Genomic DNA, 27,496 nt, shown 5'->3' on the forward strand with positions numbered 1-27,496 from the left:
AAACTTAAACTTAACCTGAAAGCTTAAATGTGAGAACATGGACCTACTTTTATCAACAGCTACACAGCCTCCCAGCTAATTACAGCGACCTGGTGGTGACGGGGGACGATGAAGGGATATTTGGAGTGGATGCCCAGTTTCTGTATGCCACAAAACCACTGGACAGAGAAAAACAGCCATCTTACTCATTACAGGTATGCTCTATATCCACCATATTGTTTACTGTTAAAAGAGAAGCTTATGCAACCTCACACTGAACAGTCCTTAGGCACTTGGCCAAACATCAACCTTCATAATAATAACACATTGCTTTATTTAAAAAAAAATCCAGGCCATATCTCACCCACTATTACATGACAGCAAGATAATATTATTTATTTTTTGGTCAGTGATCATCTTGCTTTGCCTGATAATTTTTCTGCGTGTTTGCTATAAATGATACAACCTGATTTATGTGCTTCTTTTTCATGTCTATTGTAAGTAAAAATAGTGTATATGAATTGGCTTTTATGTATGCTGACCTTGCCCCCTGCAGGTGTCCTTCAAAACGTCGGTGCATCGGCAGAGCTTCACTGTGGAGGTGTTTGTCATTGATAAGAACGACAATGTGCCCATGTTTCTACAGGAGAGCATGAGAGGCTGCGTGCAGCTCGGCCTCCTCAAAGGTACACGCCCCTACAGTCACTCTGGTATCATTTCATTTTTCTTCTGTTCTTCCAGCTGGAAAGGCCATGTTAGGGACGTAAACTATGTAGATTGTATGTACTGTATAATTTGATTGATCAACTCACTATCACTATCATAATTATGCCCTATTGGGTAGTACTTTACATCACAACCTAGTAATAGCATGGTAATAGAGTGGGTATAGCGTAATGCTCAAAGCGTAATCACACATATATTTCATGATTAGGATTTGGTTGGTAGTGATATGGAAAATGCAGTATCCCTTGTTATTCATAGTGCCCTTTCCAATCTATTATTATGTTATTGTACCATACATCAGACCTTCTGTAGATCACTGTAAGAAAAAAAAGTTTTTACCCTGGAATTAGTTTGGTTTAGTAAGAAAATACTTAAAAAGTTGGTAATGGGTCAGATACATTTTCTTCCAGTGGTTATAGCTGTGAAATGATTAAGTACCAAAGTGTTTTATCCAATCCAATCAAATAAATTTTTCTGTGAGCTCACCTATCGGATCCTATAAGAACCACATAGTCGCTAGGACAAAAAGACTATGGAGAAACATATGGCTGATGATGACTATTGCTGTAACACTGCGGCCTCACACCAGTGTGATCCTGCTTTGGTGTCTGCCTGTGTGTTTAGTTGACCTGATGTTGTGATTGTGTGTGTTTATACTGAGCCAGGCCAGATTATGTTTTAAAACTTTCCTGCACTGTAAATGAATGAATGGATGAAACAGTCCACTGGTGGAAAATAAAGATGTAGATTGGTGTTCTATAAAAATTCTGTTGGTATGTTAGCGTTTCCTGTTTATTTGGCACACCTCAGTTACACGTCAGTCAAAGCACATGACTCATACCTTGTGTGCTTCTTCCTTTTGCCCCATATTTCCTGTGGCCCAGGTATCCCCTTCATGCAGGTGGGGGCACTGGATCGTGATGATAGGAACACACCCCACGCCGAGCTGCGCTTCAGCCTCCTGGAGCAGACGCCGAGGATCCCCTACAGCCAAATGTTCTCCATAGACCCACTGTCTGGAGAGGTGTCTCTCACTGAAGAAGGTCAGTGCCCCTACAAGGTTTGTCCATAATTTAGAAAAGAAAGAGTTGCTTAGCGCGCATGAGTGTGACTGAAGAGTGACTGAATAGTAAAGTACAGCATTTTGGTATTCTTTATAGGCGCTCTGACTTTTAGAAAATCATTTGAAAATCCAAATCAGCTATATTATTTTAACCAGAGCTTTCAAAATAGAAAAGAAATTGGGCACTTAAATCTCAATATAAAAAGGATTTATTTTTTTCTTTACAGAGACTTAAGCAGTTGTATCATTATTACTAGGATTAAATCTACCAGTTTGTCAATCCCTTTTTTTCCTAATCCTGGGAGATATGACCAAAAAACAAGCAAAATGAAATAATCAATAATTTTCTTTATATTACTGTGATCAATATTGAACACCCATCCATCCATCCATCCATCCATCCATCCATCCATCCTTTTTCTTCCGCTTTATCCGCGGCCGGGTCGGGGGGGCAGCAGAGATGCCCAGACTTCCCGATCCACGAACACCTCCTCCAGCTGTTCTGGTGGGACCCCGAGGCGACACCAGGCCAGCTCGGCGCCCCGCCCACGAGCTTGTCCTGGGTCTTCCACGAGGCCTCTTCACACTATGACATGCCTGGAACACCTCCCACGGGAGGCATCCGAAACAGATGCCTTAGCCACCTCAGCTGGCTCCTTTCGACGTGAAGGAGCAGCGACTCTACTACGAGCTCCTCCCGGGTAGCTGAGCTCCTCACCCAATCTCGAAGGGTGCGCCCAGCCACCCTGCGAAGGAAACTCATTTCTGCTGCTTGTATCACTGCTGACGCCGCATCGGTCCATCTATCGATCTCACGCTTGTGAACAAGACCCTGAGATACTCCTCCACTTGCCACTTTTGCAAGGTTGAACTAAACACCCTTTTAAAAAAATGTGGTTTCATAAACACAGACTATAAGCCCTCCACTTCAGTTATTCCACACAAACATAGTGTAGATTTTATCCATCCAGGACTGCAGAGCCCTGTAAAGCACATATATATATATATATATATATATATATGTTAGACATTCTTCTTGATGCTGCTTCCATTATTCTGAACTGGTACAGAGAATGTATAAATGCTTGCTATTCTCATACGTTATATATGTGACCATATTTAAACTTTACACATTACTGACATTTCAAGTTGATTACAGACCTCATTATATCTAAAAACGCTCCGGGCCTAGAGGAAAATGAAATGTGAATTGTAGATAATGTTGGATGTGTGAATGCAGTGTGTGAGTGGTACAATGCAGGAAGTCCCGGTGCTATTTCTGGAGCTGGTGGTGCCTTTGTTGCAGCTTGGCGGGAGCTGCTTGACGCTCATGCTCACTGGACCACTTAGGTCCCACAGCGCCACTGCTGCTATCGACAGCTTCACATGAGCAGTCCTTTATGAATACCGCTATTGATTCTGCCCGTTATGTGCACAACTAAAAAAAGCAGTATTTCTATTTAAAGCATTCGCTTTACCCTCTTTGTATTATTGATTTGATTATTATATTTTGAGTACAGTATATTTAGGATCATAAATATATGCATGGCCAACAATGTCCTAACATCATAACAAGCAGTAATTATGAGTTGATTAATGCACGAGTCTCACTTAGCGGCTATGCAGATGCAACCCATTATCATGCAATAATAATAAATGCTTAATTACAAGGTAAACGATCATTAATACCTACTAGTAAGCTAGTTAGCGCTTAGTTTATTAATTGTAGACTTCAAGATGGGATTTTCTTAATTAATTAATGAATTTTACTTGTTTTTTGGTGCAATTATCTTTTTAAGCTTCTCTGATTTTCTGAAAACGTGTGCTACTATAAAACAAGCCTGGACAAAAAAGAAGAAGAAGAAGAAGAAGAAGAAGAAGAAGAAGAAGAAGAAGAAGAAGAAGAAGAAGAAGAAGAAGAAGAAGAAGAAGAAGAAGAAGAAGAAGAAGAAGAAGAAGAAGGAGAAGAAGCTAACCGCTGTACCACCATTCATAACATGTTTTTCTCTGTCCCTCCCCCCCTCCTCACTGCTGTCTCAGGAGCCTCTGCCCTGGACCCAGAGATGTGTGGGCGTTACAAGCTGTCGGTGATGGTCAAAGACATGGCTGGGAAGTCCAACGCTTTTTTCACCACTGGGATTGTCACAGTGGAAGTGACTGGGAACTCGTGGGCCTCTCCGGACCCTGTGAGGCTGCAGGAGAACTTACCTGGGCCCTACCCCATCCCCATCTCACAGGTAGGACAAGTCAGACTGGATAACGCCAACAATGAAGAGAGTTAGTTGGATCAAAATCATCTTTACTCATTTCTAACATCACAATTCTTCACAGGGATATTTTTATATTTGAGGAAGATAGAAGGCCGGTTTTTCATTTTCTCCTCCTATGTATGGCGCACTACACTACTAAACTGTCAAATGTGACAGCAGGAGCATACATGTCTGGGGAATAGGGCTGATTTATTGAGGACTTTTATGTTCACAGGGCCTTTGATACAAGAGACATTTTTGTTTTGGGTAGTCTTTTACTCTAGCTTGCCACTTGCCAGTTGGCTACAATAGAAACTTACCACCACCAAGTATGATGATTTTAGCATTATATGTCTAATGCATTAATATTATGATAATACTTAGATCTGATTTTGTATGAGAAAATTAATTCTGGTACACCTGCCATATTTATCAAAAAGGGATGAATTTTCTTTTTTTTTAAAGATAATGTCAAGCCCTCATAATAATTATGTCACTATTCATCTTTACTGACTTTTAAAGGCTCAGTAGTGGAACAGTCATCTATAAACCCAAAAGTTGGCAGTGATTTTCAGCACAAACATATTGTCATTGTGTTTTGGACAGGACACTTAACCTACCTTTCTTTTTATGAAATGTGTGTTCGTTCTTGAGGGGTCTGTAGGCACACTCCACTGAGCATGGGTGTAATTTGTGAGATGAAGAAATCTATTACGAGGCGTTCTCTCACCGCAATAACCTTCTGTCGTTCTCATCGCTATTTTAGTAAAGTTCCTCCTTTTAACGTGCTTTCGGACAGGAGTGTTCCAGAGTGCTGTTTGAGGGCCTGTTTCAGCACCTGCTCTGGGGCAAGTACTTTCCAGTCAGGAGTGCTTTGTTGACATGATTACGACTTATAAACAAGACGTACAAAAGCTGAGAACATGGGCATCACTGCATTTGGCAGTTGTTACTTTTAACTAGTATTTTGTAATACACTAAAAGTTAAGGCAGCTGATCACCAAATCAGTTCTTTTTTTTTTTTCATTTAGACCACACAACATACTTTACAGTTGTTGCTGACTTGCTAACTCAGTACAAATGGTTAGATCTTGTTGCATAAAATGCATCGCTCTTGTCGTTTTTAGCGCCCCTTGGGTCGTTCTAAGTGACCAATGAGTAAATAATTGATATCTTTCAAATGCTTTGGATCCTTTCTGTCTACGTCGTCCAACTGACTGGGGCCACTTGTGTAACGGCTCTATCTGTAGCTTTGAAAGGGGCCACTCATATTACTGTCTTGCTTTGTGAAAGATGTAAATTAATAGATACTTCTGCTTTGTTAATTCCTTTATGTCAAATATAATTATCTACAATTACAAACAGGACTAAATTCTCAAAATGAATCATTTTTGATACAGTTTCCATTAATGGCCTTATTACACATTCTTTAATTAGCTTTCATGTTATGTTTTAGTCAGCCTTTGTACCAGTCAGCTGTTTTCAGTGACATTTTTACAACACACAGCCACTGATACAACTACCATTCTCACGTTTAGCAGTTCAGTGAAATTACCTCACTTCTATTTTTAGAAAGCCAGAAACAAAAAAAATCTATAGTCTATGCAATTACAATTAGCCAGGTATAAAGTAGAAGAGAGTGTATGCTAGAAACATGACATTGGCATTCAAATCTGATCCCAATGATTGCAGCTGAAATAAAACGTATGATAACAAGCACACAGGCCTCCAACAGACAGAAGGTAACCATAGTGACAGCCACCTTGAGTTTTTTCAGCTGTGGCTCCATAAAAAAACATCAACCTGGCGTTATGAGAAGTGTGTCCTGAAACGAGTAGTCACTCATGTGTAAAATTCATATTTGTTTGCTGTGTCCAGTAGGTGCCTCACAATGCCTCCCCCTCCGCTGATTCTCTCCCACCTCCTCCGCTCTCGCCTTCAGCCTTTCATGGCTCCTGTTCCAACAGCCCCTGCCACCCACTGAACACGTGTGGACCCAGTGTAGGCACATTTCACATCGTTACTCAAGCTTCTTTACATCCAATATTACTATTTATTATATGAGGATTTGGTGATTTGGTGAGAAGTAGACACCAGTAAAAGTAGGGTTATATTTTAATTGGTTCAATGGAGGAAAAAAAATAACTATATTCATCAAGGGGTGTACACAGTGCTTAATTTGTAAATTAGTATTTTCAGGAACACTTATGGTCTGATGTGATGGATTCGGGGATCAGGCCAAAACATTTGCCGGAACACTCTCATTAAACACCATTATATCAGATCAAATCTTTGCTGGATCCTACTAAATATTTCCCGGATCCTTTACCATGAAAAACTGGAAATTGGGGGATCAAATTAAGCGCTGGGTGTACATTATTATTTACTGTATTTTTTACTTTAGAAATGAACACATTGTGCGGCGGTGCTTAATATCGTTATGTCTAAAACCCTTTTTGAGTTTGTGTACATATTTTCTTTCTTCTTTTTTAAGAAGAAATGTTGAAAATGAGGAATCGTGGGCACAGCTAGCGTTTCCTGTAACAAACGTGTTATCCATGTGAAAAGTGAGGACACAGTAGTGTCTGTCTCCACAACATCGATAATATTTCACCTCGGCTGGTGTGAGCTTTGGGGAAGCCTGTCCCGCCTACGACAGTGTGAAGCGCGGTGCTCAGTGGGCGGTGGGACGAACCGCTGCTATGACACATTCACAGACAGTCGTGTTCAAGGACCCACTCAGCCTCATCTGTCTCCAGAAAGATGAGCATTCACTCTCATCTCCCGCAGCGTGATGGCATTTAGCAGATGCCCACTCTCTGACAGTTTTAACATCTCGCTAAAGGTTAGATGTGGTTGCCCTTAGACTTATTTCGTTTAAGCCATTTTAGCTATTACTGTACTAAAGTTTAAAAATAAACTCCAGGCTTTAGTTAAGTGCTTCTGAATCATCAGACAAGTGTTCATGCAGTATGTGCATATTTTACTTATCACTGATTGCAGGTCTAAAACTGATTATACAATGCAATCAGTCCACACTTGAACTCCGCTCTGCAGTTATTAACAGAAATCAAGGTCCTTAACTGTACTTATGTTATATTATTATTATCCTACAAAAAAAAAAATCTTTTAAAAGTTTAATACAAAACATATGTTTTTAAAGATATAATAAGCTGCAATGGGTCATATAGTGTACATTTTCAAACCAGGTGAAAGTCAAATGCAGAGCTTTTTCTTCAGTGATTGGATGAGAGGTGAAATGGCAGTTACGAGCAACCAATTAATGATTTAAAATGAAAACAATCATTTACACTGTCCTTTTAGATTTGATACAGTCACAACACAGGATGCTAATATAGGAAGACATAATACCGTAATATGTCCTAAAGATACACTACCGGTCAAAAGTTTGGGGTTACCCAGGCCAGTCCTATAGTTTCTCTAATCAGCACAACAGTTTTCAGCAGTTTTCTACTTATCAATTACCCTTTAGCACGATTAGCTAACACAGTGTATCATTAGAACAGTGGAGCGATGCGCCTCTGCACACCTGTGTAGGTATTCCATTAAAAATCACCTGTCTCCAATTAGAATACAGTATGCATTCACATTAACAATGTCTAGCCTGTATTTCTGATTAATGTAATGTTATGCTCATTAAATGAATCAGAAATTAATTTAATGAGAATTTAAATTAATTAGGACATTGTTGCTGACCTCAAACTTTTGAGCGATAGTGTGCATTATACATATGATTAATCGGTCTATTTGTCACTTTATTTGTAACCCTTACAAGCAATATGTATAGTCTGCGATATATAAATGACCCAATAGACGAATAACAATAGCATTTAATTTTCTACCTACACTAATTGTCGAATCAGCACTAATTCTATGGTAAGTGTTTTCAGTGTAATTTTGCAGAAGGCCATTTCCTCTTAAGTGTTCAATTGAACAAGGTACTGCACTGGTCCCATATCGCTGTATCTGTATTGATTGCTCCCATAATGTTGTTTAAGGAGCACAGACACAGTGTTCTTTTAGACTCTCTCGCCAGAGACAGGACGTGCAAACCCTCCTGGATGACATCATATGTTTAGCTGAGTGCAGCTGCTAATCAGGACTGCGACTGTTTGTGAGAGCGGGGAAAGAAATGCACAGATTTAGAAATTCTGATTACTATAAAATGAAATTAAGTCATATGTTATATGTGTAAGTGCATGGGGGGACGCAGGCTCAGACGGTAGATTGGGTTGTCTTACAACCAGAAGGTGCTTGGTTCGATTACCGACTCCCGCCGGTGCAGAATATTGTTGTGTTCTTGAGCAGGACATTTCACCTCCCTTGAAGGTGGTCGGTGATGGCGTAGATTGGTTATATTTTTGAAATTCAAATTAAAGCCTGAATGTACAGTATGGATGAATAATCAATAATTAAAAGGTATGAAATATCAATAATTAAAGGTATATATATATATATATATAATATATGTATATATATTTTATAAAGACATCTATGCATTTCTTTGAACTTGGATTCAAGATTTCTCATCCAAGTAATTTCTGGACTTGAGACTCAGAACTGATTTCTTGGGACTCCACTCTGGCTTGAAACGACTTTAGGTTCAAGGTAGAAGACTGGGACTTTGGTAAACAAACACTAACCTCTGGCACCAATTCAAAGGGATTTATAGCTATTGGATCTCACTCAGTGCTGGAAAACATTGCTATGAATTAGCTAAGGTCAGTTTATTCGGTCTATTGAGTACCTAGCCCATGGTTCCTAAAGAGGGGGTCGAGGGAGGTCGCTAGATGATTTTGAAACCATATTTTTTTGTATTTGGATTGAAAAAAGCATATTCTAGTGGAACTAAGCCAAGTATCAAAATGCAGTATCCAAACGTTTTCTCAAAACGTGCTTTCCATTAAGGCTTGTTCTAGTTGGAACACTCTACCCATGACAGTCAAAGAAAGCAGCACCTACGTCTCATTTAAGAGACAACTGAAAGAACGGCTTTTCTGCCAACAAAGGTGTGACCATTAAGAGGCATTAGACAGGAACATATTTTTAAATATTTGCAGGTACAAGAGTGTGAGTGGGAAGGACGAGGGGAATGGTGTATGAAAGAGATGCACTTTATGTATTGTGTTGTTGTTGTCCTTGCCTGTTTTGTCTGTAATGTACTGCTGTGTGTTGTGGCTTATATGTTTTATATTTTGTATGTTCTTGTCTTGTTTTTTATGGGACTGCGGATGGAAATTAGTCTTGAGCTAAATCCGGCATATTTACAGCACTAGTTGTCTGTTCATTAATATGCACTGTCCCATTCAAATGAATCAATAAATAAATAAAATAAAACACCATTAAACCAGCACTTTAAATGATCATAAATGCTTATTACATTTTACAGAAGGGGAACCGCTGACTAGGCTATAGAGCTTAGAGGCTTGTTTCTACTCTTCAAATAGCGTTTGGCCAACCATCTCCAAAACAAGGAAGAAGAGTGTGACAGTGCGTTGGCGGAGATGCATGCCCTGGGTTAGCAGTTGTCCCGGGCCAGGCCTCCTTTCCTTGTTGGGAGCTGGTTCAGCCCCACCGCACAGGCTTATGTCAACGGCCGCAGAGCAGTGGAAAATCCCCTTCGGTCGCACAGTTAGTTTTGGCCACGCGCTCTGTTCCACATCACTGTCATTGCGCTGGGCTAGCTCCTTATCATGCAAACAGCCTTTTGCTTTTGTACTGCACGTTCTGCATGTACTCCCGCGAATAGAGACCTGGGCTGTACAATGTATTGCGACTTACAATATTATCGGCACAAGCCTTGTCTATATCACCGGCATAAACCAAAATATCCCAATAGATTCATAGGTTCATTTGGCATCAACATTCTGAAGAGTCTTTATATTACAAGTGAGCATATGCAGATAGTTTGGCCTGATTTTCTCCACATGAAACAAAATATGGCACAAAGTTTGACGTCCTCTCTGTCAGCATAAAACAGAAGTGCTTAATTTGGAAGTGAGGAACCAATTCACAATTTTGTGTTGTTTTAGTCCTTGATTATTCAAGATGTGTTTGTGAAACGTCTTCATCTCTGTTGAATTTCTTGCTCTAGTCTGTCCTTACCAACCTAACCTCCCCCAAATAATGTTTGCCTGACTCAACAATGTTATTGTATTTCATTCTCATTTTTAATTTTTTTTATTCTCACATTATGCAGCTCTAGCGATGTCTGTAAATTAGACACCACTAGCACTTGTGGTAACCTGTTTTTGGCTTGTGCTCATTATGTAGGTCAAATGGACTGGTAGCCAGGTTGAGTACAGCCTGGAGGGGGAGTTTCCAGAGATGCTCTTCACCATCAGCCGAGAGGGGGTCATTTATCTGAACGCTCCCCTCGACAGAGAGACACAAGACCAGGTACAACCGCTGCAAATCCCTCACAGCCCCACATGTGTTATCACTGACAACAGACCTATTGTATATGTCTAACCCACTGCTTTATTTTTAGTTTACCTTTATTTAACCAGGAAAGTCCCTGTGAGATTAAGCATCTCATTTCGAGGAGAGTCCTGGCCCCAGAGGGGACCAATTGTACATACTTTCAGTTATAGGGGAAACTGGAGCACCCAGACATGGGGAGAACATGAAAACTCCAAACAGGACGCCCCCATCCAGCCCGAGGATCAAACCTGGGACTTTCTAGCTGTGAAGCAGCAGTGTTAACCGCTGCACCACCGTGCCATGCATAATGAGAACATAATGCTGACGCTATAGTTCATGGAGATTTCCTGTACATTATTGTCTTTGCTAAATATTATATAACCTTTCTGTCTATTTCTGTCTATTTTATATAAGGGAAGACTAATTTAGAGATAACACTGACTACTGACATAAAACGAAGACTGTATTGGGAGTTTTGTAGTATTTAATGTTTTCATATGGAATTTTCTTACCAGAAATTTCAGATTTATGGAAAGAAAAATCACAGATACTGACTCTGATCGGGTCTTGCTTGTGGTGTCTCCGAAACTGCACTAGGAACAAACATCCTCTACTAAACTGTAATAATTGATTAGATTTTTTTTTTTTTAAACATCGATATGTGTATGTAAAACACAAATAGATAATCCAGTAGTCAGATAATTTGGATAATCATCGGATAGTTGTAATGATCATTTTATGTGTACCTAAAACAAAGCACTGCAGTGAATGATCTTCCATTGCTGTGTCTGTGTTCCAGTTTCTAATTAGCATCGTGGCGGAGCGTCCTGACGGGAGAGAGATCGCTAAACCTGTGGAGCTGCGGGTGATGGTGGGAGACGCCAACGACAATAGGCCCACTTTTCCACAGGCTCAATATCACGCTGTGGTCAAAGAGTTGGCTCCAAGAGGTGAGAATATTGTACTCTTACTATAAATAGGCCTAAATATATTAAAACATTCAGTTCTATTATCCAGCCACAGGAGCATCTAAAACCTAGTATGCCAACTGTTAAGTGCTAAAATAGATAATTGTACAGAATTTTTGAATCATCATCCTTCTAGGGACGGAAATTCTGACGGTGCAGGCGGCTGACAACGATGATCCAAAGACAGATAACGTACGGATCTTCTACCGTTTAGTGGGGCAGATCCCAGAGAGTCCCAGGGCCCTGTTCAGAGTGGACCGAGACTCTGGGGTGATCTCAGTGCAAGCGGACAGTATGGAGGGCACAGCTCCTCAGTACACAGTCACCATCACAGCTGAAGATGCTAAAGGTGAGATCTCTGCATAACATTTCACCCAAAAACAGAAGAGTGGGGAACATGTGACGCGTGATGCATGCAAGAATAAAGGCTGTCAAACAGTTATTGATACAAATTTAGCCGAGAGGAGATAATTCCTACTCCGTAAAACTTAGCTTTAACTCAAGGCAGGTCTGGTTCTTAGTTGACAAATGTAAGTCTGTGTCTGAGGTGACGGATGATGTGGCTCATGTGTGACTCAGGGACCAAGGTGTGAAGCAGTATAGCGGGGGACTGGCTGTTCCTTCCTTCCCCTTCACGGTGCTTTATTTGTGTGAGGGTCCAGGCCTGAGTCACGGATGGGCAGACGCTGCTATGATCCTCTCACTCTCTCTCATTCTGCCAGGTCTAAACAGCTCGTGCACTGTGGTGGTGACTGTGCAGGACGAGAACAACAACTCACCCATCTTCTCCCATAATGAGGTACCAAGTGCAGTCGAAGTGTAGTTCATCTAAAATGTGACTTAGACTTAACAGTTCAAGTTCAGGTATTACAAGGCTTTTTTTGGGCTTGAAAACATTTGATCATGTAGTAATTTTGCTTTAATTTACACATCTGTCCTGTGTGCATCTGTAATCACCTGTGAAATGCTTAGTCTGAATACCCACTCCCGGACTTGGGTTTATAGGTCACCCCAGTGAACGAGAGGGTCGCGTCCCTACGCCTTCGGGTTGGGGACAGGTCTCTCACCGTTGTCTTGGCCTACAGGCCCAACATCGGTGCAGAGTACCCGGCCTTCTTGGAGTCCCTGGGAGGGGCACTAGATGGTGCTCTGACTGGGGACTCCATTGTTCTACTGGGGGACTTCAACGACCACGTGAGTAACGACAGTGAGAACTGGATGGGAGTGATTGGGAGGAACGGCCTCCCTGATCTGAACCCGAGTGTTATTGGACTTCTGTGCTGGTCGCAGTTTGTCCATAACGAACACCATGTTCGAGCACAAGGGTGTCCATAAATGCATGTGGCACCAGGACACCCTAGGTAGGAGGTTGATGATCGACTTTGTAGTTGTGTCATCTGATCTCCGGCCGCGTGTCTCGGACACTCGGGTGAAGAGAGGGGCTGAGCTGTCAACTGATCACCACCTGGTGGTGAGCTGGATCCGCTGGCAGGGGAGGAAGCCGGTCAGACCTGGCAGGCCCAAGCTTGTTGTGAGGGTCTGTTGGGAACGCCTGGCGTTCAACTCCCACCTCCGGAAGAGCTTCACCCAGATTCCGAGGGAGGTTGGGGACATGGAGTCCGAGTGGACCCTGTTCTCCTCCTCCATTGTCGATGCGGCTGCTCGTAGTTGTGGCCGTAAGGTCTCTGGTGCCTGTCACGGCGGAAATCCCCGAACCCGGTGGTGGCGCCCGGAAGTAAGGGATGCCGTCAAGCTGAAGAAGGAGTCCTACCTGGCCTTGTTGGCTTGTGGGACTCCGGAGGCAGCTGAGAGGTACCGGCAGGCCAAGCGTGCTGCAGCTCGGGCGGTCACAGAGGCAAAAACTCGGGTCTGGGAGGAGTTCGGAGAAGCCATGGAGGAGGACTATCGGTCGGCCTCGAGGTGATTCTGGCAAACAATCCGGCGCCTCAGGAGGGGGAAGCAGTGCTTCACCAACACTGTTTACAGTGCGCGTGGGGGGCTGCTGACCTCGACTGGGGATGTTGTTGGGCGGGGAAGGAGTACTTCGAGGATCTCCTCAATCCCACCGTCACGTCTTCCAATGAGGAGGCAGAGGCTGGGGACTCGGAGGTGAGCTCGCCCATCACCCAGGCTGAAGTCAACGAGGTGGTGAGAAAGCTCCTCGGTGGCAAGGCTCCAGGGGTGGATGAGATTCGTCCTGAGTACCTTAAGTCTCTGGATGTTGTAGGGCTGTCTTGGCTGACACGTCTCTGCAACATCGCGTGGCGGTCGGGGACAGTACCCCTGGATTGGCAGACCGGGGTGGTGGTCCCTCTCTTTAAGAAGGGGGACCGGAGGGTGTGTTCCAATTACAGGGGGATCACCCTCCTCAGCCTCCCCGGTAAGGTCTACTCCAGGGTGCTGGAGAGGAGGATCCGGCCGATAGTCGAACCTTGGATCCAGGAGGAACAATGCGGTTTTCGTCCTGGTCGTGGCACACTGGACCAGCTCTATACCCTTCATCGAGTGTTCGAGGGTTCGTGGGAGTTCGCCCAACCAGACAACCAACCACATGTGTTTTGTGGATCTGGAGAAAGCGTTCGACCGTGTCCCTCGTGGTGCCCTGTGGGGGGTGCTCCGGGAGTATGGGGTCCGGGGCCCTCTGCTAAGGGCTGTCCGTTCCTTGTATGACCGCAGCAGGAGCTTGGTTCGCATTGCCGGCAGTAAGTCAGACCTGTTCCCAGTGCGTGTTGGTCTCCGCCAGGGCTGCCCTTTGTCACCGGTTCTGTTCATTACCTTAATGGACAGAATTTCTAGGCGCAGCCAGGGGTTTGGGAGCCTCAGGATCTCATCTCTGCTGTTTGCAGATGATGTTGTTCTGTTGGCTTCAACAAACCAGGACCTCCAGCGCGCTCTGGGGCGGTTTGCAGCCGAGTGTGTAGCGGCCGGGATGAGGATCAGCACCTCCAAATCTGAGGCCATGGTTCTCCACCGGAAAATGGTGGCTTCCCCTCTACAGGTCGGTGGGGAGTCCTTTCCTCAAGTGGAGGAGTTCAAGTATCTCGGGGTCTTGTTCACGAGTGAGAGATGGATGGAGCGTGAGATCGATAGACGGATCGGTGCGGCGTCAGCAGTGATGCGGTTGCTGTATCGGTCTGTCGTGGTGGAGGGAGCTGAGTCGGGTGGTGAAGCTCTCGATTTACCGATCGATCTACGTTCCCACCCTCACCTATGGTCATGAGATTTGTGTAATGACCGAAAGGACAAGATCGCGAATACAAGCGGCCGAAATGAGTTTCCTTCGCAGGGTGGCTGGGCGCACCCTTCGAGATCGGGTGAGGAGCTCAGTTACCCGAGAGGAACTCGGAGTAGAGTCGCTGCTCCTTCACGTTGAAAGGAGCCAGCTGAGGTGGCTAGGGCATCTGTTCCGGATGCCTCCTGGTCGCCTCTCGCGGGAGGTGTTCCAGGCATGTCCTAGTGGGACAAGGCCTCGTGGAAGACCCAGGACACGCTGGTGGGACTATGTCTCCGACCTGGCCTGGTGTCGCCTCGGGGTCCCCCCAGAACAGCTGGAGGAGGTGTGTGTGGATCGGGAAGTCTGGGCATCTCTGCTGAGACTGTTGCCCCCGCGACCCGGCCCCGGATAAAGCGGAAGAAAATGGATGGATGGATGGAGGGATGGATGGATGGATGGATGGATTTTCCACCATTTATGAATGACCGATCATATTAATTCTCGAAAATGTTCAGAATTTCATATTAATTATGGTCAATGAAGCTTAACAGTATTGACATCTAGGGTAGGAACCTATGAAAAAATATTACTCTACATTAATTGAATAAATAGGGGAAAATTCGATGGGTAACCTATAACCAGTGCCTAAGGGCGTCACAGCAAGTTAATCCTGGGTTTGAATCCAGACCATGTATAATGACAGATTAAACAACTAACCTTCACTTTACCTGAAAAAATACAGTACTCTTTCTATATTTCCTCTTCGTTCTCATTCTGAGCTTTAGCCACTTTCTCGATGTGAAATTCAACTTCATTTCTCTGTCAGTCTTTGTGCTGTGAGTGGTGTGAAGGGAAATTGTCCAAAAGTAGCAAGTTTCAGAGAAATCCCTTCTGCTCACTTCCTGCTGCGACATAATAGGAAAACTAAAAGGGCTGGAGTTATGTGGGAGCGTTTCACACTGCGATAATAAGGATGCAGTCTCTGGCTGTTCTTTTAGAGATCACAGTGACACTGGAAGATTGTGGACATTTTAAACTGCAAAGAAGATGGGTATTTGGAAAGAAACCTAGTGATTTTACATCAAAACGAAAGCTCAGAACAAAGCCATTTTTTTTGCTTTGTTTCTGATTTATCCCGTATCTTTTTCTGTATGTATCTGGATTGGAGGTTCCCAAAGTGGACTTTCTTTTTTAATTGCAATGTATTTTCTAATTGAAGACAGTATGTCTAAGAAAATTCCATCACTTTAAATAATAAGCAACCAAATTAATAATATTAATCCAGATTTTATATGTTTTGAGCCTTGAAATGAGCACTGCATTTAACTGTGGGGGTCCTCAGTATTTGGGGAAATGCGAATCTTGGGAACCCCTGGATATAGCTGATGTGGTGTAGCCCCCTGTCTCCACAGCTCAAAGACTGAGGTGGAAAAAGCTCTTGAGCAGGTCACGCCTGAGCGTGCAGTATTTTCCATGGTTGTGGAGGCTGCGCTGTAGGGGTGTGTGGGAGGAGAGTGCTGACAGGGGAGGGGTCAGCAACCCTGCAATGGGCCACGGGGATCAGAGGCCTGGCTCCATGGGACGACATGTGTGAGTGGCAGATTAAACGTTTGTCTGAACACACTGAGGTGTGCGCTGAAAGGTCACCAAACACCGGGAGGTCAAGAGGGCCAGTGCACTCTCATGTTGCTGTTGCATCTCCTCTTTACTGCACCCCCATGCAGCCGTGTGTGACTGCTCCCGGGGAGCAGAAAATCTGACCGGTTGCATTTATAACGTCCTTTACGACATTCACATATATTGACACTATTGTCACTATTACACATTAGAAAAATGCTTTGTGTCCTATTCGAGTATTTTCCAAAAATGCAATCATCATTCAATCATCATGATCTGTATTCTTTTGATCAGTTTGGCCCCTACCACATCCCAGAGGACGCCTCGGCGGGCACCACAGTAACTGCGATTGTGGCTGGAGATGCAGATGTCCGCGGAGGAGACAGCTGGCAGGTGAACTATCGCTTGGAGTCTGGCAACGAGGACGAGGTCTTCTCTCTGGTGACTGACAGACAGACGAACGAGGTCTCGCTAGTGCTCTCAAAGGTAAAGACATTCTGCCTACTATTTATTCAAATATTGATGTAACAACCAGTGTTTGTTTCCCAAAGCTCTGTTGTGTCCTTGTTTTACAATAGCTGTCACACTATGGATACTATTAGAATCTATTTCTTCATATCCCCGGCTTTATTGAGATGACTGACAGACGGGAAAGACAAAACAGATTTCAATGTGTCACAATTTAGTCACACCTGCACAATGGGATGTTTTAACTTCTAATCGTTACATCGCCGCTGCTTGCCTGCCATAATCCTTTGGGGCTATTTTGGAGGTGAGAGAGACAAGTAGTTTATGACTTGCTATAAGTGGGCCTGGCACATAAAAGACTATTATTCCCAACCTCTCTGTGGGAGTTGACAAATATGATTGAACTGCATGTCGCATGTGCTCCACTTTGGAAATGTCTGCAAAGCTAAAAATAGTCCCTTTCGGCTTTTTGTATTTTACACACAAAGGCTGACAACGCTGTGACATCATTTAAGCTGCATGAATCACTCGACTTCGAACCAGCTTCTAAAAACTGAGAGATGATTTTCATGTGAAGCAACCATATCACTATAAAACCAACATGCTTTTTGTGATTTTGATGAATAACACCACTCAATTCTCAATATTTTCATTAACTGGATTTGGCTACATTTTGACAAAACCTCTCAATGGCACTAGAGATGGGATGATAATGAAATTTGGGGTCACGACTATCTCGGCCAAAATAATTGCTATTAACGATATTATCACGATATTTGCCTATGGCTTAAAAAATCACTGAAACTGCAGAAATGATGGGGATTGGGCAATTATTAAACATTCTTCATTGTCTGCTGTAAATGTCATATTGAGTGAGACATTAAGTATGTAGGGGTGGGACTTTAACGCGTTAATTTCGATTAATTCATTACAAAGATTTTAACGCAATTAATAGTATTTCCCTCGATTCCCCCCCCCTCCCCCCAAGCCAGAACTCCTGAGCCGGAACCTTTCTATTTTCCGGTACACCCGTATACCTGATGCACATCTGCCCACAACAGCAATGGACAGAGGCGCTTCACTCGGCCCGTTGGGGACCCAGTTTTGTTTTAAAAAACATCCTGATGGGACGATAGACAACTGTACTGCTGTGTGCAGGTTGTGCACAAAAGAGTTTGCCTTCCACCGTAGTTACTCAAGTCTAAAATACCACCTCAATGCAAAACACGTTTTATCGTTCCATCCCTAAATGGCGCAATAAAACCGTTTGACTAGTCGACTAGACAACAACTAAAATTGTCAAGTTGCACGGGCACAAGAGCTTTGTCAGATGTAGATAGAGGGTCCACACATCTGTAGGAGTATCCAATGTTTTATTTACTCATACCATGTGATATGTGATGTTTCGGGCCACAAGCATTTTACATTTTTACTGTTGTTTCCTGGTTGTTGTTGTTTTTTTTCTTCATCACACACCACTATGATTAGTCTATGATTATAGATCATATTGATCATGAAAGTATTTTAACACTACTGTAAGGGGCTTATTGTTCAAGACAGGTGCAAAGTAGCGAGTGCAAGCTGGAAAATACAAGTTAGCTTTTTGTGGTTGGCTCTAATTTACCATTTGGAACTGTGTGTATTTTAGAATTAAGGCTCCCCTAAAATGTCCCCCTAAAGTATGAACTACATAGACAGTAGCGTATCAATGTAATCTGCCTGTGGCTTTGTAAATACAGACGTCATATCTTCACCTCTGACAAAGCTTCAAAGGGATCAATATGTCCACAGTTTGCACACCTCAGTCTGATACATGGTGAGCTGTGCGGTGCGTCACGGCTTTTACAGTCAGTGGCTGAACTCACGCAGCCTCCAGGGTCTGCTTCCCTCACCCTGGCAACCGAGCGGCACCGTGATGTCAGTCTCTCAATAAGATCTGCTTTTACTAAAGAACACAAGAGATTTCATTGTATCAACAAAGCCCACACATTGGCCGCTGGAACCCAGTTCACAATAACACCGGAGCACGCCAGAAGCTCTGATTCAAAGAGATTGTGTTATAAAATAAATAGCACCGAGATCTTTTGTAGTTGCCTGTTTAATATCACGTGCACATGAGAAATTAAATTACTCTTGAAAAATAATAATTTGATTTACTATTTTGTGCCGATAATGCATTCAAGTCAGACAATCAAAATGTAGAGCTTTTCCACCCATTTATAAAACAATTAGATTAGATTTTTTGGTTCAATCAGTCACAAACCCATGGCACAGCAAAAGTGCATCATTTGACCCAATACATAGAAGAAAATAGAAGCTTTTATTTTATTACAGACATGTCTTTGCTTGAAAAGTGAACTCAGCTCTCCTCTTACCTGACCTGTCACTGTACTGGGAGCGGGGACGTCACCAGCACGAGATGCTGACTATGGGCAGCTAAATACGACATTTAACCTCTTACCCCCCCCCACCTGAACCGAGAGCATTTTCTCCAATTCGGCTTTACCCAAATCCAGAGCAACAGTGTAATAGGGATGGGACGATAATGAAAAGTGGGGGGCGCGATTATCTCACTGAAACTGCAGAAATGATGGGGATTGGGCGATTATTAAATATTCCTCTTCATTGTGTGCTGTAAATGTTATATTGAGTGAGATATAAAGTAAGTATTTAAAGGCACACTGCGTAACATTTTGGACTATACTGTTGTCATCAATACAAAATTCATTCAGCTAATGAGCAGCTCGACACTTACAATGCTATTTCTGCAGTGGGTAATCAAAGAATAGATTTGGATGAGAAACGAACCTACTGAAATCTTAAATACTGCTGCCATCATAGTCACATCATAGTTGACATCATAGTCACATCTCCATGGAGACGTACCCACTCCCAGTAAAGTTACCGGCACTGGTTGTCTGATGGATTTAGTGATTATCTTCCAGCACGATAATCACAATAATCCAAAAATGTGGCAATCGATTAGTTGCCTAATTTTTTATCACGATAAACATTATTATTGTTTAGTGTCCCATAGTGTAACGCCTCATTTTGAAAACTAAGACCTACAAAATCAGAACTTTGCTGTCACAATGTCGGCGCATATCTTTCTCTCTTTCTTGTCATGTTTTTGTTGATTTTGTTACTTTTTCATTGCTTTTTTTGTCTTGTTTTTGTTGTTTTTTGTTACTTTCCGGCATGTTTTTTGTTGCTTTTTTGTTGCGTTTTCATGACTTTTTTTGCTATGTCTTTGTCACTTTTTTGTTGCGTTTTCATCCTTGTTCTCATCGCTATTATGATGCTTTTAGATTTGGGTGAAGCCAAACAGCATGTTTTGTGCTGACAACTGTGTAATCCAAATGCAGGTGGAAACAGAGGGAAGCAGGTCAGATAAGGGACAGGAGAACTTGTCCCTAGTGGTCGACGCTGTTTCGACGTTTCCTCTCTGAAGGCAGCACAATGAAGAGAGACAGAGTGACGCATCGCAAAGTAAATACAAAAAAGCCATTGACGTGTTTCCTAAATGTATTTCTCATTAGGTGCTGGACTTCGAGCGGGAGAGCGAGTACATTTTGGTCCTCAGTGCTCAGAACCCCGTGGCTCTGGTCCGCGGTCGCTATGGGCCCTCATCCACGGCAACAGTGTCCATCTACGTGGACGATGTGAACGAGGGTCCCATTCTGTCCCAGAGTCACTACGAAGTCACAGTGCGGGAGGGAGAGGAGCCCGGCCGCGTCATCGCCACCATCAGGGGATACGACCCAGACTCACATCCAATCAGGTTCTGAGGGTCCTGCTCCTGTTGTAGTCCTGTTTTAGTCCTATTTTCAGTGAAATATCTAAAGTATTACACTTTTTTCAAATGTTAAACATATTAATTGCATAGTCTAACAGAGTGCCATACGGTTTTCTGTCTAGATATTCTCTCCAAGGTGACACAAAAAAGTACTTTTCAATTGGAAAGTATTCAGGCGAACTAAAAACGGTACAGGCTTTGGACAGAGAGGAGAATAGCACTTATACCATGGAGGTCATTGCTGTTGATGGACGTAAGAGATTGCTTTAACTTAATGTAGTGCTTTTCAAAAGTTTCCCTCTTATTTCAACCCCTGTTTTATTTTCACAATTTAGGGAACTCATCTCTATCCGCTTCCACTCTGGTGACGGTTCACATTCTGGATGTTAACGATAACAGTCCGGTGCTGGTTGGGGATTACTCATGGAAGTATCTTTGTACCCCTCGTTGGGAGGACCAGGCGCTGGTGCTGGCGTCCCGGGACAGCGACGGGCCGCAACATGGAGGACGACTCAACTTCTCCCTCCGGAGTGATGCCACAGTTCGACGCAACTGGAAACTCACTCCTATTAATGGTGAGGATCATATGACGTCACATTTACTGTTTGTACATAAACATGGGTGTATTATTACTGTTAAAATAGGGGACACTGTGGTACTGCAGCAGAAAATCCCATTTGGTTCAGAAAGGATTTTTCACACAGAGCGTGATGCTGAAACAAACTGCTTTGATAAAAAACCTAAAATAGAAACATAATTGGATATAAAAACAATTGAAATGTGCAGCCCTGGTTTTCAAATGTGTAATTTTTTAATAGACAATCATGTCTTTGTAAACGGACAAAACCACCGACTCGAAGTAGTAATTTATCCTAAATTTCCTCTATGATATAATAATATAATAATAATGATATATATATAAAAATATCAAATCTCTATTATGACTACCAAAAATGCTCTTAAGTATATTTTTTGTCTCAGATTGGATATGTACAATGATTTCTATGCATAATATGGTTCTTGTAACATATAATAACAGCAAATCGGTTTCATTCAAAGTTCCCGTTTTCAATTTCCGTATGCTTTATTACCAGCAATTTAGCACTGTGGCACGTCACTCAGTCACTGACACACACTGGGCCATTTGCACTTTGATTTTTTCCCCCCCGCTTTGCTTCTCCCCTCGCTCCTGATGGTATTGACTGAGTCCAGCTGTAATTATATCTTCAGAGTAATTTCTTTGGCGTCACTACTGGGTCCCTGCCAGGTAATTCAGGCTAAAAATGGGACAACCAAGAATGTTCTGCACCTGGCTGAAGGAAATGATGCCAATACACGGCAATTTTCACACAGCTTGGAAAACATATTTGTATACAACCCTGCAATGAAGATCTCACATGCAAACGACCCCATTTTTTCACCATCCACGGCACACAAGCAACCTATACATTTACTTACGTCAAACCAAATTACTCACAGGAAGTGACAAGTATGTGGCTTGTTATAAGCTATATTTATATCTATCGTACTATAGTCCAAAATGGGCTACAGTACTCCATCCATAGAAAACAACTCTTTTCAAACATATAGTTGTAGTGCCGTACAGCTCTCAAAGCTCTTGGCGAGGCCCTCGCTTCCCGGATCTAAATTGGACATGAAGGGCATGGTGGTAAGGTGTGAGTGTGGTGTGTACGACCCTCCGATAACAGTTCAAACGGGCTGATAAATGCAGCTCTTTGCTGGACAAGGCTTTTGCGTCAGGCGGCCCAGTATATATTTTAAACTGATTTGTCTAGATAAGATAGTGTCACACTGGCCAGACCACTCTTTAGAAGCGTATTACATTTACAATTGCAACACTGTTCCTTAGATTATAACTACTTTGTCAAGTAGCTATCAATTGCTTTTTGTAATATTTAAACAGCTGAAAAAGTTAGAATTCTTAGAATTCTAAAATGTTAGATTCTCCTCATTCAAGTATAGATACTCTTGTCACATCAATATGAATTGCAAATATACTGTATAGAACATTTTTTCACTGTAGAATGTTGTTGTTGAATGTTTTTCAGACACTCATACAAACCTGTCCCTAAACATCCCGTACCTGCCCCCTGAGGTCTACACTGTGCCCTTCACCATTTCAGACAGCAGCTCTCCTCCACGGAGCACCTTCATCAACCTGCCAGGTACAGCCGCCTGCCCAAACACTGGTGACCTATAAACACATCCTTACATTCTTTGTTAATTAAAGCACCGGGGTGCTCCAAGTTATGTTTCCAAAGTAGTGACTGTACTGTTTCTTTGAACATGCCCCAAACATGCACCAAACCCCAATAAAGATGGTCATCACAGGGTGCTGACTTTACTGTAATACTGCCAACTAGTGGCCCGGCTCCACTACAGAAATGAACAGAACATGATATCCTATGTGGATTTTACATGATAAAATCAACTTTAAAGCCTGGTTGCAAACAATATTAATAATAACAATTATTGTTTCCAAAGCCAGAGTTTCTTCCTGTGACAGCAATGTATTAAAATGTATTCTTTCCTCCCATTAGTAACTGTGTGCCCATGCAACGTCAGGGGCAACTGCAAAATTGCTGCCAAGAAGCTGCAGGGCATGCCAACTATTCAGTCTGCAGTGGGCATCCTGCTTGGCACCTTCGCAGTAATCGGTAAACAAACACCCTGTTAAATGATTATACTTAAAACACTCTAATGCAACCTGTTTTTAACCGTCCCTACAGGAGTTATTCTTATTGTGATATTTGTCAGACTTTCATACCAAAACCCCAAAGAGGAGAGCAAATCGAACCAAGAGCTTGTCCCACTGAAGATTTCAGTGTAAATGCGAGGCTGCGTATGACCGACACTGCTCCGGGGCTAATTGAAAGATTACTCTCTCTCTCTGAACGACAGAACAGAGGTAGAAAGACTTTACATGTAATGTATTTACTATGACAGTTGCAAACTTTTTTTTTTTCAATTTGTGATATGAAATGTAAATCTAAATCAGCATTGGGCATTATCTGTATGTTTTGTTTTGTCCTTAAAAGTTTTTTTTTTTTTTTTTTCTTTTCCTTTCTCAAAAGTGCCACACTTAAAGGAATAGGCCACCGTTTTTACATACTGAGATATGTTCTTACCTTAGCTTTGACGAGTTCTTTAGGACCTGTCTGGTCTTCACCCGTGCCTTCAATCACGTAAACACAGCGCAGACGGCGTTAGCATTTAGCCTCTCCCTCTCTCCACTATAGCTCCAAAACAGGTCAAGATAGAAGCTACCAAGCTCTTCCACGTTTTCCCTATGTAAATATGGTTACGTGAAGTGTTACACTACAAAGTATAATAACACAAAATTAAACAATGTGGATTTTCTAAGCGGATTAAAGGGGGAACTATAATGTAAGGCGTAGTAATACCAGGAGTAGTTTGGCATCCGCACAGTAAAGTGAAGATTACTGCGCAGTAAAGTGAAGATTACTGCGCGGATTTCGAACTACTCCTGGTATTATTAGGCCTTACAATATAGTTCTCCCTTTTATCCGCTTAGAAAATCCACATTGTTTAATTTTGTGTAATTATACTTTGTAGTGTAACACTTCACGTAACCATATTTAAATAGGGAAAACATGGAAGAGCTTGGTAGCTTCTATCTTGACTTGTTTTGGAGCTACACTGGAGAGGGGGAGAGGCTAAATGCTAACGCCGTCTGCGCTGTGTTTACGTGATAGAAGGCACGGGGGAAGACCAGACAGGTCCTATAGAACTCGTCAAAGCTAAGGTAAGAACATATCTCAGTATGTAAAAACGGTGGCCTATTCCTTTAATTCATCTGTGGCCATGCAGTAACAATGACAAAAGGCTTTTGACAGCAAGACTTTATATTTCAAAGTGTGCTATTTATTCTATCTTACTTATATTTTTGGTTGTTGTTTTGGGTCAAATAAAATGATTTTGCCATTTGACCATATGTAATCTGAGTCCTCCACAATGACCAAAACTTCACCACACAGCTCAGTTTTGAAGGTAATTCCCCATACATACTGTATGTAGTTTTGGAAAACTCTAACAGGTGTTATCACTGTGTTAGATGGACATTGCTTAAGTCATCATTGGGACCAGGGGGTATAGTATACTCAAGGTCCTGGGCCTGATTCTGCCTTCACACCCACTCCAGGGACTGACATACTGTACATTTACAAGACTGCACAGTTCTCAGGCTCACAGGTGTTGTACAGCCCTAACAGCTGAATTTTCCAAACTCAAGAATGTTTTCTTTTTTTTTTGCCTTTGGTGAGTAATGCTGAAATATATTGTCTATTTTACAGTAACACTTCCGATAGCAATTACCAATGTCCTGCAAAGAGAGCACAGACTTTTGTGATGTGTGCAACCTGCTCAGCCCCCCATTGCGCACCAAAACACTATTATTTTAATGAGGCCCTCTAAAATTATCCAGTCAGTAATCACATTAACATCCCAGCTAGTCTCTGTGATTAGAGCCGTTTTAAATGGCCCAGACAACCCAAGAGGCAGCAGGGCTATATTCAGTCCAAAGTGCTGCTATGAATAGAACAACAATTGAAGGTCCACTGAAAGACACTGTGGGCCCAGAGGTCTAATCAGGTTTCATTGACAGAAGCTCAATTCACGCTACTTACCTAAAGGTTCAGCAGACTGCTACTGTAACAGCAGGGACAGGCCCTGTATGGTCAGATAAAGTCAGGAAGTGAGGCATCAGATATAATTTATGGTGTAGGTCTTCGGTGGCACAGGGGTGCAGCGGTTAAAGCTTGTGCCTCACAGCAGGAATGTCCCAGGTTCAATTCCCACCTGGACGTGTGGAGTTTGCATGTTCTTCCAGGTACTCCGTTTTCCCCTACCACCAAAAACATGTACTATAGTCACCTACTGTACAAGCCGGAAAATTCTCCAGCCAGGTGATACTGACTTCCAGCCTGGCTCCACATCTGGAGAGGGGTCCCGGGTGTGGCACTGCCACACTGATGCAACCACAGCGGCATCAAAGGATGGGTCAAATGCAGAGAATGAATTTTTCCTACAGGGACAATGAATATACCTTAACCTTAGTATCAAGAGGCTTTAATACAATTAGTATACATAGACAGAAAACCATTAAAATATTTTTTTTTAAACAACAGAAAGAAAATAGTTCCTTTGTCACATGTACGACTGGGAACTGCATCTTACTGCTTCCTTTTATGCCACAAAAAAATTGTGATTAAGACTTGCTTACAGCTTCTCAGCATTCAACCTGGATAGACTCAAACAGACAAAAGCAGCAATTAGGAAGATTTATTGACATGTATATTAGTTTTGGCGATCAGACCCCAGCGATAGACATCGATGTATGAAAGTCAGTGTGGATGAACAGCTTGTAGTTAGGGATGCCTTCCCGGAATCTGGACACTGGTGGTGGTATGGAAGACCCGTGAAGCTGCAGCAGGTAGAAGCCATGGATGGAAGAGGCGGAGATGGGGTGGAGGCGGGTCGCAGCGCAGCTGGGAAGTGAACGAACCATGATTGCTGGGGCTTAAAAGCGGGACCGTGAGGTGGAGGTGTGGCCCTCTCGGAAGTGATCATTGGCTGGAGGTATGTGATGCTGAAAATCGTCTTCCAGGTTGAAAACGCCTAGGCTTCATTTGATAAAAAATGGTAAACAATGAAGCACTTTATAGCACAGTTATAGCATGATAATATAATAAAAATAGAATGGTATTTAAAAGTGTAATAATATGGTACTTATTGTAATTACATTGACATAAGACACACACTTAATTCATCTCATGGTAATCAAATTAATCCTAACCCAGTATAAAGATTATCAAGTTTTCTTCAAATTAAAAGATTTAAAAAAAAAATCTCCGCTATTTTCTGCTCTGACGATGAGGCAGTTGTGGCATGTTTGAAGGGAGGGGTGAGAAGGAGTAAGAGAGTCATCTCCTCATTCACAAAATGGAGCAATGGGAGCTGTGCTGGAGGGCATATTAAAGGTGATACTTAAAGGTGCAACTTTACAGGTAAATGCAAATATATATATATAATATATTTGTGCTCATTTGTGACCTTTCAGTAATCAATCAGTGGCTCTTTGGGTGGCTTAGCTCCTTTACTTTCCTTTACTTTTCTGAATGGAATGCATGTAACCATGGAGACATTCTAAAATTCTAAAAACAATTGATCATGGAGCATCTTAGGGCTCCATGACTAACCATCCAAGCAGCCACTGGTTCACTGAAAGGTTGAATGCAAACTTTTTTTTCTATTTACATAAAAAGTTGCATAGTGCACCTAAGTAACGTAAAACATCAGATTATCCCAAACCTTTCACGGCACAATCCCCAATATCACCAGACCAACAGCTCGGGACCCCAAATATATTTAGTGTTATAATAAATATTGGTGCACAACTTTCAAAATGTGGTTTATTAATGTTTTTTTGATAGTATGTTTTGATATTTGGCTTGATTTCACCCCGAGGGGTCCCAACCTTCACTTTGGGAACCCCTGCTCCCATGACACCCGGGAAGAACAATGGGTCTCCTCACACTATTCTCCACAATGGGGTGTTTTAGCGTTTTTTTAAACAATCCATAATTCATTACTGTGATCGTCATGTTGAAGCAAGGCATTTTCAGACTGATTTGTGGTTACTCACCCTAGTCTTGCCTTGGCATTCCTTTGACCTTTATAACCTTAATATATGCCATCCAAATGTGTCATTTTTGGGGGCAAAAATGACACATTTGTTGTAAACAAGTGACTCATCAGGAATCTAAAGCTCACTGCCCATTATTGCTTGGCTATTTGGAGAAGCACACTTTATCACTGTGTAGAAGAAGACACTGTTATAGAACTCTGAGTAGCTGGGATTATCTTGTGAAGCCGGGTCAAGTATTACATTGGAGAAATAAATCGAGTTGTGCTTTAGCTTAGACGTGTTCC

General features: G+C 42.4%; 1 protein-coding gene across 1 annotated transcript; it reads left to right on the plus strand.

The window, feature by feature from the left end:
* The first annotated feature begins 78 nt into the window (after nucleotides 1-78).
* cdh16 (cadherin 16, KSP-cadherin) lies at nucleotides 79-23,564 on the plus strand. Its single transcript, XM_079555326.1, has 15 exons — nucleotides 79-194; nucleotides 536-665; nucleotides 1,590-1,748; nucleotides 3,809-4,005; nucleotides 10,312-10,437; nucleotides 11,261-11,411; nucleotides 11,566-11,778; nucleotides 12,152-12,228; nucleotides 16,555-16,746; nucleotides 20,268-20,509; nucleotides 20,647-20,777; nucleotides 20,860-21,099; nucleotides 22,594-22,710; nucleotides 23,086-23,202; nucleotides 23,275-23,564. The coding sequence occupies exons 2-15, from the start codon at nucleotides 614-616 to the stop codon at nucleotides 23,373-23,375; spliced, it is 2,115 nt and encodes a 704-aa protein (XP_079411452.1). The 5' UTR covers nucleotides 79-194; nucleotides 536-613; the 3' UTR covers nucleotides 23,376-23,564.
* The last annotated feature ends 3,932 nt before the right edge of the window (nucleotides 23,565-27,496 follow it).

Source organism: Gobius niger (genome assembly GCF_951799975.1).
Source record: "Gobius niger genome assembly, chromosome: 4".
NCBI classification, from domain to species: Eukaryota; Metazoa; Chordata; class Actinopteri; order Gobiiformes; family Gobiidae; genus Gobius; species Gobius niger.

Coding starts and splice junctions, on each gene's coding strand:
- cdh16 (XM_079555326.1), top strand. CDS start 614: ATGTTTCTACAGGAGAGCATGAGAGGCTGCGTGCAGCTCGGCCTCCTC. Junction 11,779..12,151: donor CACAGCTGAAGATGCTAAAG/GTGAGATCTCTG, acceptor TCATTCTGCCAG/GTCTAAACAGCTCGTGCACT. Junction 16,747..20,267: donor TCTCGCTAGTGCTCTCAAAG/GTAAAGACATTC, acceptor ATTTCTCATTAG/GTGCTGGACTTCGAGCGGGA.